This window comes from Corythoichthys intestinalis, chromosome 2, assembly GCF_030265065.1.
Source record: "Corythoichthys intestinalis isolate RoL2023-P3 chromosome 2, ASM3026506v1, whole genome shotgun sequence".
Classification (NCBI taxonomy): Eukaryota; Metazoa; Chordata; class Actinopteri; order Syngnathiformes; family Syngnathidae; genus Corythoichthys; species Corythoichthys intestinalis.
Window position 1 is genome coordinate 45,339,354 of NC_080396.1, and position 16,800 is coordinate 45,356,153.

At 40.0% G+C, this 16,800-nt stretch overlaps 1 protein-coding gene across 2 annotated transcripts in view; it reads left to right on the forward strand.

The window, feature by feature from the left end:
* nlgn4xa (neuroligin 4 X-linked a) overlaps nucleotides 1–16,800 on the forward strand; it is a 108,630-nt gene that overhangs the window by 80,175 nt on the left and 11,655 nt on the right. For both annotated transcript variants that reach the window (XM_057817952.1, XM_057817946.1), the window contains 2 exons: nucleotides 7,164–7,349; nucleotides 10,330–11,119. In XM_057817952.1, coding sequence (XP_057673935.1) covers nucleotides 7,164–7,349; nucleotides 10,330–11,119 — 976 coding nt within the window. The remainder of the gene's footprint in view (nucleotides 1–7,163; nucleotides 7,350–10,329; nucleotides 11,120–16,800) is intronic.

The window sequence follows — 16,800 nt, forward strand, 5'->3', positions numbered from 1 at the left end:
CATGATATGTTATGATATGGTACTATGTTATATGTGAGAGTCCTGCTATAAACATGGGAAGAGTCCTACTTTGGCCTGTAAAACGTCCAGTTGTGGCATAGGTGAGTTAATACATAAAACATAATGAACAACAACAAACTCAAATTCCCACATTAAAACTGTTGAGACAATAAGGACACTCAATATTCATATGCTCCTTGTCTAAGCAGCTATGCAGGACAGGTTAAAAAATAAAAAATTGACTCAGTTTCACTGATTGTTCTTCTGTTTGCGCATATTGTACACTGACAGCTATTCCATCTTAAAAGAACCACATTTCTTTTTTGGGTTGATGAGTGTAGTATCACTGCCCGTTCCTTTTATCATGATAAGGGGTTAACATTTGCGTCTCAACTCCACTGCACTGCTGTTGGCTAGCTAACCGGCAAGGCACTTATGGGCTGCGTAGCGTAAGTGAAGTGAACTGTGTCACATTATTGGCTAGACACCTGTTGCTCATTGAGTTACGTTACAAAGTGCTACACAAAACAATTTTGTTGGTCTAATTAACTAGCTTATATCAATTCTAAAAGTACATATTAATTAATACTGTAGCGCTTGCAAAAATTGGCAGCAGAATGTTGCTTCCGTAAATAAGCACAGGAGTCTAGCTCACTTTTCACTCTTTATTTTTCTCCGCACCCACCCAGGTCTGCACCTCACAACCGTATAAAATCGTGATGTAGTAACCCACCAATGGGAGCGTCGCGTTGCCGTATAAAACGCACCAATAGGAGTGTCGTGCTGCGGCGCCGACAGTAGTCCTCGTGAGACTACAATATGTTTCTGTTGAATTTTATTTTGTGCGCTGCATCGATTTTCTTATGTGCCGAGTTTGTGCAAGCAATGCGCGATTGTGAGCGCAACTTAGAGGGAACATTGCTCACAAATTAAATTATTTTTAAGTCTTTCCACCTTAATGTGACAGACAGAATCCGAATACGGAATCAAACCAAGGAAAACTTTACATCACTGGTAAAATACACACTATTATGACTTTACGACTAAGTCATACCTATGCAATGCAATCTACAGTATGTTGCCCTATTAAACTGCATTTAAAGCTTCTTTACATCTGCTAATTACCACTTCACATGAAATTTTATGTTATGTAATGTCTCTCTCCCCCATCCATCCATCCGTCCATCCATCCATCCATCCATCCATCCATCCATCCATCCATCCATCCATCCATCCATCCATCCATCCATCCATCCATCCATCCATCCATCCATCCATCCATCTCTGTACTATACTGTATATAACCTATTTTTCAAATAATAGAATTTTAAAATCCTTTATTGTTCCCAAAATTTTCAGTGCGCCTTATAATCTAGTGTGCTTTATGTATAAATTATATTTGTGCTTCACGACCTCAGACCTATTTTTTTATTTTGGAACAAAACTGTATTATATTTCTCCAGTAAAGTGCTCAACACAAATTCATCAAACTCATAAATATAACAGTAAAACAAATAATAAATACATTAACAGAACAATAATTCTAATATAAAAATACATATACTGTATAAAAAATCCTCCCTCCAGGTAGGGTGGGTGGCTGTTCATCTCAACCTCGGGTCCTCTGCCAGAGACCTGGGAGTTTGAGAGTCCTGCGCAGTATTTTTGCTGTTCCTAAGACTGCGCACTTCTGGACATAAATGTTTAATGTTTCTCCAGGTATTTGCTGGAACCACTTCTACAGTGTGGGGGCACGGTCCCCAGTGCTCCTGTGACCACAGGTACCACTGCTGCTTTCACCTTTCAGGCTTTCTTCACCTCTTCCTTGAGCACTTGGTATCTCTCTAGTTTCTTGTGTTCCTTTTTCCTGATATTGCCATCATTAGGGATGGCTACATCCATAACAATGGCTGTCCTCTGCTGCCTATCCATGATCACGTTGTCTGGTTAGTTGGCCACAACCATCTCATCAGTCCGTATCCAGAAGTCCCACTGGATTTTAGCCCTCTAATTTTCCACCACCTTGGAAGTTGTTTCCCATTTCGATCTAGGGGTCTCTAGTCCATACTCTGCACAGATGTTTCCGTACACTATACTACTTGATTATGGTGTTCCATGTGTTCTTTTCCTGCCAGTAGCTTACACCAGCTGCTATTACATATGTGTTTGACTGTTGCAAGGGCCTCTTTGCACAGCCTGTACCTGGGATCTTTCCTGTTGTGGTACTGTATATCTGGACCTCTATTGCTCTGGTGCTCAAGGCCTGCTCCTGTAAATATGTATGTATAAATACATATGTATATACTGTAGTACCTCGACATACGGTTGCTTCGACATACTTTCTATTCGACATCTGACGTAAAATTTGACTCGCCATTTGTTTCTACGTCCGACGACAGGCTCGAAATATGGAGATATATGAGCGCCGTTGTTTCTTTGTTTTCCTGCAAGACGGACGCATGGCTGATTTTCTTGCGAAAGAAATCAACATACTGTAGCTTCCAAGAATGTTATTGCAGGTATTGAAAAGGGGAAAGGTGACACTTACCATTGAAATGAAGATGGAAATGATAGAAAAATATAAGCGTGGTGTCCGTTTCCGTGAAATGGCTCGACAATACAGCCGTAGAATGTCTACAATCTTGATGGTCCTCCTTCGACCTCCGTTCGCCAGTGTTTATAAGTTAACGTGACAATTACTATTATTGTAACTTGAAATCACCAGCTTCATCAGGTTTTTAATAATTTATTTCAGTACTTGTGCAACACAACACGCCTACTGTCCGCCACAGCTAACGCCAACAATAGGACATGAAAGTGAAAGTAAAAACTCAAATGCACCTCTCTCTCACCCTGTCACGTCAGCCACGCAGTGCGTTCAGGTACACCACGCAAAGCACATCTGCCACATTAGAACCCCTTTCATTGCATCATTACAGTTATTGTTATTATTATTATGTTATAAATCTGGTTTTATTTATAATTTATTTGTTGTGCTTTGTGTAATTGCTATTTGCAAGATTACCAGCAGTATTTATTATGCTACCATGGGCAAGACCAGAGAGCTTTCGAAAGACACTAGAGAAAAAAATTGTTGAACTCCACAAAGCTGGAAAAGGCTATGGGACAATTGGAAAGTAGCTTGGTGAAAATAAATGAACAGTTGCAGCAATTATTAGAAAATGGAAAAGGCTAAACATGACTGATAATCTGTCTCGGACTGGGGCGCCATGTAAAATTTCTTCTCATGGGGCATCACTCATGATGAAAAAAATTGAGGGCTCAGCCTAAAACTACACGGCAGGAGCTGGTCAATGACCTGAAGAGAGCTGGATGCACACTTCAAAAGCTAGACCCTAACCCTACCCTGTCAGTACGGTGCAATTCCCTGTTGAAGCCAGTACATGTGAAGGCCCGTCTGAAGTTTGCCATGGAACATCTGAATGATGCAGATGGGTCATATGTCAGATGCGACCAAAGTAGAACTTTTTGGTGCAAACTTTACTCATCGTGTGTGGAGGAAAAAGAAGGACGAGTACAATCCCAAGAACACCATCCCCACTGTGAAGTAACCTAACCTCATGCTTTGAGGCTGCTTTTCTGCAAAGGGGGCAGGACGACTTTACTGTATAAAGCAGAGAATGAATAGTAAAATGTATCGTCAGATTTCGAGTCACAACTTCCTTCCTTCAGTCAGAGACTTGAAGATACAGTAAGTCGTGGCTGCATCTTCCAACATGACAATGATCCCAAGCACAGAGCCAAGCTGACCAAGGAGTGGCTGGGTAAAAAGCATATCACAGTTCTGGAGAGGCCAAGCCAGTCTCCAGACCTCAATCCAATAGAAAATCTTCGGATGGGGCTGACACTTCGTGTTTCTCAACAACAGCCCCAAAACCTGACAGATCTAGAGAAGATTTGTGTGGTGGAATGGGCTAAAATCCCTGTTTCCATATGTGGAAACCTGGTGAAGAACTGACCAAAGAAAAATGTAAGGATGAAAGTGAAGAGCAAAGCAAACTGGCATCTTCTTTTGGCTTATGTTGCGTTTAAATATTCAAATGATGATCATCAACAGCAGGTGTTAGGCAGGGGGACCCACCCCACATTGTGACACGCAGGAGATTATGTTATAAAAAGGGGGGGGGAAGGCATGTCCTGAGGTCTCTTGCGGGTATCAACACTTCCACATTACAAAGCTCAGCTCAGCTCCTCACTGGCAGAGATGCTAGGTGACTGTTGAAGCTGAGCTGGCTTTGCTCAGCATATCTCACACTTCCCTTCTGTGTCATTCCTTTTGTTAATTAACATTTCAACTTTCAGCTAGAGGGGAATTATCTTCTGGACACAGAGCACAATTAACTGGTATAACCGTCATGTTGTCAGAGTGTGCCGTCTCTCACTAGGAATGAAATGAATGAAAGCCTCTGCATAGGCTGATGAAGGGTACACTTTTCTTTCCGAGCTACATTAAAATGATACTAAAACGAGTACGCTATTTTTGGAACTTTTTGTTTTCTCTAATTAAAAAGTTATTATGGCCTCTGGCTTGAGTGGACTCAGAGCATTTGTTACGAACCATCATGGATGGCAGGACAGACAGATTAATGGATTATACACTTGTCTGTGTCACATTTTGTACAGTGAGGAGGGAGAAAACTATATTCAAGTTTTGTCAGATAATTGATGTTTTTTTGTTCATAGCCAATTAAGAATTGAAGTAAAAGTGACATTTGCTTTTAGGGTTTTTTTTGTGTTTGTAGGCTACAGAAATTTTTAATAATAATTTTTCCATCATTGGTGCCACATCATAAGCAAAGCTCTCATATTGCCAATGTTATTTACATCTCATTAGTGTCACAGGGAAGCGCTGTAGTCCAGGAGAATAAATAACCCGAGCAGCAGAATGGGCTGGAAATGTGCATTGTGAATTGAGCCAAGTCTCTTGCGCAGAATCTCATTTACTGTGTATCAACATTACATTTCTGTATACAGAACGGACTGAGACCTGTTCCTTAAAATGCTTAATGTACATAGCAAAAAGCAATGGGTTGAAATGGGTTCCATTTGTAAACGGTGGATAAAACAGATTGTTGTGTTCTTCCCAATTAATTCCTATTTTAATATTAACCCTTTCAGACCCCCATTCTTTCTGCTGGGGGAAATTTTTTTTTATATATATCAGATTTTTACCCTACTCGAACACCAGAACAAAGCTCATTTTTTTATGGATATTTCATGCTTTTATTGGTTATTTTTTTAATGTTGATGTGTTTTTAATGAGAAATGAGCACTTTACGTTAATCTTTCTGAAGTTGCGCTTGGTTAGCCATTTTCAAAGAGCCAAAATAGCAAATCTCATGATTTGATTTTGATGGGTAAATGTTTCATCCAATCATCTCCCAGAAGTGGCAAAAGCAACTAATTTCAGTGTATTTATTGATTTAGAGACGCAAACGTGTCATGTCCTTCAGCAGCATGGTCAGGTCGGAAGGGGTTAAAAGGATTTCAGTCAGTTTTTTAATGGTCGGCTAGTTTTAACCAATGCAATGGTATGACGTGTTTCAAGATAGTTTTAAGGTTTTAAGTTCAGTTTTAAGGCAATCAGACTAGCTGAAGCTCGCAACCATAGGCTAACACTGCGCTTATCTACATCTTTTATAGGGACATCCCTTCTTAGTAAAACAAGACAATGGCAGGCCACATTGCGCCTGTGTTACCACTGCAAGGCATCGTAGTAAGAGTTTACGTATGAGACTGGCTGGCAAGCAGTGCAGACCTGTCCCACATTGAAAATGTGTGGCTCGTTATGAAGCGCAAAATACAACAATTAGCACTCAAGTAGTGCTCAAGCACGAATGGGATAAAATTCCACTTACAATGCTTCAATAAAGAGTGTCCTTCAGTTGACAAACATTTATTGAATGTTGTTAAAAGGAAAGGTCATGTAAATATGCCCCTGTCACAACTTTTTGGGAACAGAATCAAATGCAATATCAGTGAAAATTTGAAAATCGATAAATAGAATGAAGGAAAAATTAAAGTTGATTAGTTTGAACATCATACATTTTGTCTTTGTAACATATTCAATTCAACATAGGTTGTAAATGATTTGCAAACAATTGTATTCTGTTGTAACACAACTTCCCATTCTTGCAAACAAACAAACACAATGATGTTTGTATCTCCTGTGAGTGAACCTGTAGAATTCATCACTGAACCCCTGATATGCCAGAAACAATTACCTTTTTTTACACTCTATTTTTCCATATAGAATTTCCTCAATTCTTTACACACTTACAGACTTGCCTTGTAGGCATATGTCAAAACACTTTTGCAAAGTGGTAAGAGAGAAAGTTGAAAAAGTCAACAAGAGAATTCAGGAAAACAGAGAGTGGAGTTTCTAATTTGTGGATATGGAAGACATGCGCACTGTAATGATTGGTGGTCGTCCCGCAGGCTGCAGAAGACTGCTAGCGGGAATGCAATTCTCACCCTTCCATTTTCTATCATCCCTGGATCGTGCTTTGACAAACATGATGTTGCTCTCTTTCACTAAGCCACAGACTAGCTTTCTGGCATCTTTCTCTCAACACGGTAGCTTTTTCATTTTTAAACAACACTGTAGTTTTGGTAGCCTGACAGGAAAAGACTTTTATAGCCATTCATTTCCAGTCAAGCCTGAAGGCTTCCATGTAGTGGAGGGGCCAACATTTATTCCCAGAAAACACTTTTAAATTTGTTTGCTATCAGTTCTGAAAAATTGTGGCACATAGCAGAACAACCTGATGTTTTCATCACTGTCTTCACCTTATGTACTCGTCACATATCTGAGTACCGAATTACCCACTGTCTTTCGTTTTATACTAAAATATTGATTAACATGGCCACTTATTTGCTTACTAATGCATAATTATATCCACAGTTGCCTGAAGCCCAAGCCAATTCCAGCTTATGTCAGGGCTGAAGTACTCGCTAAAACACCTCAGCAAACAAACTGTTTTCTGTAGCAAATGGAAATTTAAATGTGATCCACAACTATGTGATTTACTCCGACCTACCAGTCAGCCATAAAGTAGAAATATACGCTTCCCAAAGTCATACAAAACTGTCAGTTGTAAAAACAGCGTCTGCTTATCTCCTGCTTCTATTCATCACTGCAGGGTTTCTGAGCACCGGAGACCAGGCAGCCAAGGGCAACTACGGTCTGCTTGATCAAATTCAGGCTCTCCGGTGGATCAAGGAAAACATCCAGGCATTCAAAGGAGACCCAAAACGAGTGACCATTTTCGGCTCTGGTGCCGGCGCTTCATGTGTCAGCCTGCTGACCCTCTCGCATTACTCAGAAGGTAAATCTTTCCAGTCACATACCTTAAGATTTGCCCCACATATGAACATATTTCATCATTTTGTCATTTCTTGTCTTATTTTAGGATGTTTTGTAGTCTCCTTTAAAAGTTCAATTGAAGTCATCACAATACATTAAAGCTGCCAGCAGCTATGAAAAAGTCTTCTCATTTTTTCCCTCCTGTTGAAGAAAATGAAATGAAAAGATCTGACCACCTAGAGGAGAGTTATGACAGCATCGTATTTCAAAGGGTCATCCATCAAACTGCTTTCATTTTTGCCAATTTGGAGGCATGGGCTTTTAGTAAAAACTCAGAGTTACAAAAAGTTACAGGAATACATTCCAATTTCCTTTTACTCAGTCTGCTACGTGCCTTTGAGATCAGTAAATCATATCCAAACAACAAAGACTGAATTATAAAGTGGTCACAGATTTGACATAGAAATAAGTATTTACCAGCACATATACAGCAGAGTTGGGTAGAGTAGCCAAAATTTTACTTACTTACTTACTCAAGTAAGAGTAGCGTTGCTTCAAAATACAGTATTATTACTCAAGTAAAAGTAAAAGTAGTCGTCCAAAAAATTTACTCAAGTACAAGTTAAAAAGTATTTGGTAAAAAGAATACTCAAGTAATGAGTAACATTGTGAGTAACTGCTTGTATAGTTGTTGGATTTTTTTTGTTTTTTTTTTTCAAACAATGGTATTTTTTTTCTGAGCACAAAGTTATCTATATGGACTTTTGTTATAATGATATGGTACAAAAACCCAATACATTACCACATTAAGCCAAAGGAATACCAAAAAAAATAAAATAATAATAATTCCGATGAGAGGGAAAAAATTTAAATAAATGAAGCATTATTTGTCCAAAGAGAAAATAGTTTTCCGTGGTCATTTGGTGCCAAATAAAATCTGGGAGAGAGGTTAAAATCCGGGCTTTCGAGTCATATTGAGGGTGGTGCTCTATATCAAATATTTCATTTTTTTACAGTGCTTTAAAGAAACCACATATTGACCAGGCTGGCCTGAAGATAGAACGGCAAGCTTGCGTCTGATTGGTATATTGGAGTCATGTGATTATTGTTGCAACATCTCATTGGTGAAATCAGGAGAGTTACCCCTTGTAATACACCAGGCACGTCTCAACTCTTGGTATCGCTTGCGGAAGTAGCGGAGTAAGAGTAGCGTTTTTTCTTCACAAATCTACTCAAGTAAAAGTAAAAAGTATAGCTTAGTAAAACTACTCTTAGAAGTACATTTTTCTCAAAAAGTTACTCAAGTAAATGTAACGGAGTACATGTAACTCGATACTACCCACCTCTAATATACAGTAACGCTTTTCTGTTTATCTATCCTTTAATGCTTCCAATTTTGTGTTTGACATATTCTAAATGACTGGTTTTGAAAAATCCTCATACTCTAGAGGGAAGCAAGTATGGCCGATACGCTACATATTAATTAACAGTGGCAGCAGCAAAACCTTGGCTGTTGCTTAACAGGCCTCGAGGGTTGGGTATGAAGGAGAGGGGGCCGGTGGATGTCTAATTTGAGGCCAAATTCTCCTTTGAAGTAGTCCTGGTTGAGTCATCATTTTAACTTGTCAGCATGAGTATAAATAGTGCAACAAAATATACAAATACTAATGCTGCAATAAATTCCATCGATAGTAAGATATGAACCAATATTTTAGGATTCGGAAATTGGCTGAATTTAGAGGTATTTAGAATGTTCTACTGCAATAAATTCCATCGATAGTAAGATATGAACCAATATTTTAGGATTTGGAAATTGGCTGAATTTAGAGGTTTTTAGAATGTTCTGCTGCAATAAATTCCATCGATAGTAAGATATGAACCAATATTTTAGGATTCGGAAATTGGCTGAATTTAGAGGTATTTAGAATTTTCTGCAGTATTAATATGTCTCAAGTGCCCAACCAACCCAGGACATACACTAGATTATACTATAGAGAATATGTGTGTGCTCAAGTCAGTTTTGTTTGAATCACATTCCAATTGCATTCATGGATTGTCATATATCAAAAATATCTTTCTCCCTCTAAAGTTTCCCCTTGTCTTTGATTTTATGCTTCATGGGTATATGGATGCATTCTTGTCTACGACGATACAAATGTTTAATTTATGACAATCATATAACTGTATTTATTCCCCAATATGGTAGACCAAATTATGCTTATCATGAGGCCATTCCATTTAACACTGGCTATTTAATTCAGTGAGTGAGCTGCTGAAATCATACCAATTGCTAATTAAAAGAGCACCTGTTAACCATAAGGTTTGTTTAGCCAAGTGAATAGATACCTTTGTTTAAGATATTCTAAATTGTGGTTTGAATATATATTGGTTTTAAAGGGTAATCTTCTCTTTTATTTTAGGTTATTCATCATTTCACTAAGAAATCCACTTGTTAGCTGTTTCCCATTGAGCCCATAAATGGCATTGAAGTCATGGAAGATATTCTTCTGTGCTGCTTTTAATTTTCAATAGAGAGATTTGTAAGCTTAAACGAATTAAACATGTTCCATGGCCAGGCTTCTATCTAAAGCAAAAAAAAAGTGTTAATCGTATTTTTGTTGTTGTTGTTGTTGTTAAAGGGATACTAACCATACAACACTGTTTATCTTGTTCAGGGTTGCAGGATGTTTGTTTGTTTTTGTTTTTTTGTTTTTTTTGGCCAATTACTTAAGGGGAAAGGGGGGCTACATCTGTAACTGGTCAACTGTCAGTTGCAGAGCACATACTGTATAGACTCACATATTGTATGGATGCAAAGCGAGCAAGACAGGGCCTAAAAAAAAAGCATACAATACAAATCTCACTTGGCACTTGGCTCATTTGGGAGAACAGAGAGGTGTTTTCATTTTTTAAATGTGACATATTATTGTATAGCACATTGGTGGGCCTATCTCAGGGGTGACTTGCAAGAATTACACTAATTTTTTAAATGCTGTTTTCAGATATGTTTCAGAAAGCGATCATACAGAGCGGCACAGCACTTTCTAGCTGGGCAGTCAACTACCAGCCCGCTAAGTATACACGGGCCTTGGCCGAGAAGGTGGGCTGCAACATGCTGGACACAATAGACTTGGTCGAGTGCCTGCAGAACAAAAACTACAAGGAGCTGATCGAGCAGTATGTGACGCCGGCAAAATACCACATCGCTTTCGGTCCTGTGATAGATGGTGATGTGATACCGGACGATCCCCAAATCCTTATGGAACAAGGCGAGTTTCTGAACTACGACATTATGCTGGGCGTCAATCAAGGCGAGGGATTTAAGTTTGTCGATGGGATTGTGGACAGTGAGGATGGTGTCTCTGCCAACGATTTTGACTTTGCTGTGTCTGACTTTGTGGATCATCTGTATGGTTATCCCGAGGGCAAGGACACTCTACGTGAAACAATAAAGTTCATGTACACCGACTGGGCAGACAAGGAGAATCCAGAGAATCGGCGCAAGACCTTGGTGGCTCTGTTCACAGACCATCAGTGGGTGGCGCCGGCAGTTGCTACAGCTGACCTTCATGCCCAGTATGGTTCTCCCACCTACTTTTATGCTTTTTATCACCACTGTCAAAGTGACATGAAGCCAAGTTGGGCTGACTCAGCCCATGGTGATGAAGTACCCTATGTGTTTGGGATCCCAATGATTGGCCCAACGGATCTCTTCAACTGCAATTTCTCCAAGAACGACGTGATGCTGAGTGCTGTCGTCATGACCTACTGGACTAACTTTGCCAAAACAGGGTAAATATTATTCCTAACCTTATTCAATTTTTTAGGATTTTCTATTTAAATATATTGTTCTCATAAGACGTTAAGAAAACTACAATGTATTGGTTGTCATTGTTGACGTTTATATATATATATATATATATATATATATATATATAAATATATATTAGTAGTGCAACGGTTTACGGTTCAAAGTTTACGGTTCGCACTGTACGGTTCAATACGCCTTTATGAACCACGCCTTTTCGGTTTTGCAATTAATTTATTCCGAACGCTTGTGGAATGAATTGGTTGAGCTCTGTGTGCCTGTGTGTGACGTGAAGCACAGCTGTGGAGAAATTCCCGCCCCGCAAGTAAATGTCCGATCGCTGTCAAGCACCTGTGTAATAGAAGCCGAGTAATGCCCTCTCTCGCTTATGAGCAAAGTGAAAGTGAAACAAGAAAGAAAACAAAAAGCTATGGCGAGCGGAGGAGTGGAGAGACCGAATTTTGAGGAAGCACCGGCTTCTTTCATATGTGCGATGTGGCAACATTTCGGTTTCCCCGTGGAGTACACCTCGGAGGGAGAGAAGATATTAAAAAAAAAAAAAAAAAAGACAATTTGCAAGCATTGCTCAGCGCTTGTTCTCTATGCTAATGGCAACACTTATAACATGACTCCGGCACCTCAGCCGGCATCACCCACAGATATCACTTTCCCAGAGCAGGTCAACCCCGAAGATTACACCAGTGAAAACACACGGCGGGCTTCGTTAATTTATTTGCAACACCTTACCCGCGTTACATTGTTCCCTCGCGGACATATTTCTTCATCAACGTAATCCTCCACATTTATGAAATGGCACGCAAAGCCATCGAAGATGATTTCGCTAAAGCTCATAGCTTCGCCCTGACCACTGATAGTTGGACGTCCCGTGCTACAGAGTGCTACTACCTACCTGTGACGGTCCACTATAATTCATACCTGTCAAGTCGTACGATCTCGGCATAATTTGTACACGTGAGCACTGATTTTTAAATGTCTACGCCGTACGTTACGTTCAAAATCTGTACGTTTTTCGTGCATTACGTTTTTGTTTCTCCGTTCGGATTTTGTTACCGTTTCGGCAACGAGACAATGTGCATTAATACGTTGGTTGAATGACGCGAGAGAAGTCAGAGACACGGAGAGGGAAGAGTGTTTGTTGTGACGCTGTAGCAAACCCGATGCTAGGCTAGGTGGCTCCAATATTTTCTGACTGTAGCTAACAGCCTACAATCTACGACTAGATATCTCATGCGTATAGAACTACATGCGAAATGACAGACTCGGTAGCGTTAGTAAACAGCTGCCATTTTAGAGCAGTAAACTTCTCAGAAAGGCTCTGTTGTAGTGAACCTTCCTAGGGAACCTAAGTAACTTTTTATATAAAATACTCCTAAATTGGCAAAATCTTGACTTGAGTCTATCTTTAAAGGATGAAACAGTTTTAAAATTTTCACATGTCGAAAGTAACTGAAACTGTGATCCCAAAACCGAAGTTCAAACCGAACCGTTGCACCCCTGATATATTATATGAAATATATTTTAAAAAATATATATATATATATGGATTGTGAACAACTAGTGTCCTACAGCAGTCTGAAAAAAATTTGCAACAAAATCCAGATTTTAAACCCCAAAGTCCATCAAACATCAAAGTCCAAATTTTACATTGCAATGTTCGTATGAAGTGCTAGCATAAAGCACCAATGGTAGTCATTTAAATGTTATTACATACTTAATTAAAAACTTAATGGGACCATATGTAAATACTGCTCACACTTGAGTGAGCAGAGAAGCCCTTTAGCACTCTGTTAACATTTGCTACTTCATCTGCCGAGGAGTGGCATATTGTTTGCGCATATGTTAGGGTTGCTATGACAAGCATTACGTAGAGTCCCACCACATGCTAGCAACCCTGTGTCTATGATGCCGAATGCAGCCACCATTGCAGAGCAGGCATTGTGTTATGGAACCCTCCATTCTAATCTTTGAGCAACAATATGTGGTAGTTAGAGCCTAAAATAATCAAATCATTTGCTTGATGTGCCTTGTAAATATATAATTTACATTTTAATGTTGATGGCACATTTTGCAAAGTTGATTGCAATTGAAGTGCTTATATTAAACGAGAGTAACAATTTTACTCATCCCCCTGCACATTCTGGCCGGTGCTGTTCCACTCAACTCCTGGAGATGACAGTAATTCTGCAGTAAATCAAGCATAACAAGAGGTTTCGGCTGTCTGAGTCAGAATGATAATGCTAACGCTGTTCTAGGTTTCTGCCACGGCCAGCCGAATTTTAGACCTGTGGTATATACCCATCCAGTCGAGAGCTGTCAATATATCTTCTTTAAACACAGCCAGACTATCAATGCTCAATGAGTGTTACCAGATGGTCTGACATGAGCCAAAATATAGCAATTTCAGAAGAAAACCACATCTCCCCACTGACTGGATGCATATATGATTTGAATTAAATAAGTATTTGCATCCAGTATTTTATTATTCTGTCTGTTTAGATAACTTATCATAATCTCAAACAGGTAAATCACTAGTCTCCCAGGTCAGCCTAATTAAAGGAAAATTACTGTAGTAGGTTGGTCTACATGAGCAAATCTTTTATGCATAATGTGGAATAAGGGTTTTCCCTGATGAAAACTATTCAGCCCCTTTTAAAATGAAAGAAAAAGATACACTTTAATGACCATCTTAACAAATCGCTTATGCATTACTTTGAGAAAAAACGTGTTTGCTCAGATACTGTACGTGTGTGCTAGCCTGGTACACCAGACTCACCGCTGTTCCAGCTATTGAGTCTGGCCACCATTCCCGCGGATACAATTTCCAGGGCGGAGCAAGCCACAGCAAACAGACAGCGGAGTGGACCAATCAGCGACGGGCAGGGCAGACGTCACGTTATCAAAGCGACGAGGGCAGGACCAGGGACTTGCGCGCGGAAGTAAACGTACGAGGAGAGCGGAGTTTATTCAACATGGCTAGCGCGGGACAGACTTGTCAATGACTCGTGTCGATGTGTTTTTGGTAATTTAAAACTGATTTTACCTTGGATTGGAACATATTCTCGGCTCTCCTGTTCAGCTTTGTTGTGGAGACGACTTCCGACGCGCAAGAGTGACGTAGCTCGTTAAAAACACGTCACGCAAATAAACGAATCCGATTTGTCGATTGATTTTGTACCTGCTCGAAAAGGCTGTTAATGGGATGGTTTCCAGACTATTTCTCTCAGTGTTTGAAAAATACAGGGAGAAAAGTCTGGCAGAGCCAGGCAACGTGTGTGCTATAGTAAGGATACGCGTGCGCCGACAGACGCCAGGTGGTGCTCAAGCTCTGCCCCTTGACCTCTTACCCCAACAAATTCAAGGTTATTAAGTCATAATCATTATTGTATTAGTAAAGCGTGTGCCCCCCCCCAAGCGTTTTTAGTCATAATCACTGTGAGAGCCCTTGTCCTCCAAATGCAAACCCTCCATTATCAGCAGTGCCCATCACTTGTCAACGTGAACGAGCAGCGTGGCCGCAAAGGCGGCACATTAATTTTAGCCAGTGTTGCCAACATGGAGACTTTCTCGCTAAATCTGGCAACTTTCTAAAGCCTCTTGGCAACTTTTTTTGTCAAAAGCGACTAGCGACAAACCTAACAACTTTTTCTGCAATTGTGCAAAATTGGTGATGATGTCATCTAGCTACTTTTGTTACTTTGGAGTTGGCAACACTGTAGTAGGAGCAGTACAGTACAACGGCTGCCATCCACTTCCTTTCCATGCCCCCGCCTGCAGCCCCTACGCAGAGGTAACACATAATCGAGTAATATCGCGAGTGTGTGTGTGTGCCCCCCTAAACCTCAGTTTTCTCTGTGCGAGTCTCTAAATGAGCCGACTGCCCAGTCCCACCTGTTAGGCAAGCTAGGCTAGCCGCTCGCGATAAACAAATCAATTAATAGACTTGACGTGGCGACCAGCACACAGCCAGTGTCGGTATGGAAAATAAAACTATATATTAGAGCTCATTATTAAGTCATGTGTTCTAATGTTTAATACATGTACTGCTACTTGAGGAGAATGTTGCTGCTTAACAAAAAAAATCAAAAAAATATATTGTAATACCCCCGGCTGAGGGTGAGGAAGGAGACGAGTCAGGAATGGCTTTACTCACTTTAATGTGGCAACAATAAACATTAAGACAACAATACAGCGGACTGTTGTGGAGTGCTTACGCTATCACCAGCTCCCAGCCTGTTCTCTCTCACTCTACTGGCTTTCTTCCCCCTAACAGTGTTGTCACCTCTCAGTAAGGAAAGTAGCTATTGGCTGTCACTTGAAGATGATCTCATCACCTAAGTTGCATAATAGACCATTTGCATAACATTTTAACGGACGCTGTAGAAGAGAGGAATAATGTCATCGGAGAAGCAAAAAGTGAGTAAAAAGAAACACCGGAAAAAGTCGCTAGACTTGTCGCTAGTCGCTTTTGACTAAAAACTCGACAAAAGGCTTTGGAAAGATGCAAGATTTAGTGACAAAGTCGCCAAATTGGCAACTCTGCCCCCTACGTCACAGCCTACAAGTCCCAAGTGTCTCTTAAAGGGGCTGTATATAGTTACGGTGCTTACAATACAGTATATTTGAAACTCCCCTACAGGAAGTGAGACTAAGTGTGTGTATTAGAAGGTGAATAATATGCTTCAAGAAAACTATAGGCTCCCTTGTTTGATTATGGGCACACAGATACACTGTTATGACAACCGTACAGGTTTAAAGCAGGCTATAAGCATCATTTATTTGCTAAATGCCAAACATAAAGTTAGCTATGTAGTGTGGGCTCCGTGTTGTAATGTTAACAAGCAGGGTATTCATATTGTTGGTTATATTGTCGAGATAAACCATGGGAAGATCATTGTGATTTTCAAAGACATGACACCAAGGAGATTGCTCTTTTAAAGCCGGAATAATTTTCACTTGCACTGTTTGTATTTTGCATCGACTGTTACCATGTTTTGTTGAACATTGCTGGTTTGGAATAGGTTGCTGTTTATTTAAATATATAAATAAATATTTAATTATGTAATGCATCAGCAATGTATTCAGATTGTCCGAATAAGGCAGCCGGGCTGGCAGTTACATATGCTGCAAAGGTGCCCTTTTTTTCCCCCTCTGAGCACCTGCCGCCCAAATTGTCTGTGCACCCCACTAATAGTAAGTTTCTTCAATCATTTAGAAAGCTATATTTCAGCCACTCCTGTCCAATACCACAAGGCCAAACATCTGCAGTTGGCTCAGAAATACCCAAAGACTAATCATCCAAAAGATGTGTTCATTGATAGTTGCTGTAGTGGTTTTAATCGTCCAGATGGACAATTTTCAACAGTTGGTCGATGACCACTATGCCCCAGCAAGGCTGCAGTGTCAGCAAGGAGTTGGTGAAGTAAAGTTTAGTGCTGAATTAATGGATAGTGAGATGTTGGTGTGAATGTGTCAAAATTACCTCCTAAAATTTCTTATGATTTCCTACCGTAGCATTAAATTAAGAAGCCTACCCTTCCACAGTATAAATAAATCTGATGCACCAAAACACACAATCTTTTGCTTCAAAAAACTATGATGTAACCTAAGGAAGAAAAAACTCTTGTTGTATCAACCTCCCATAAAC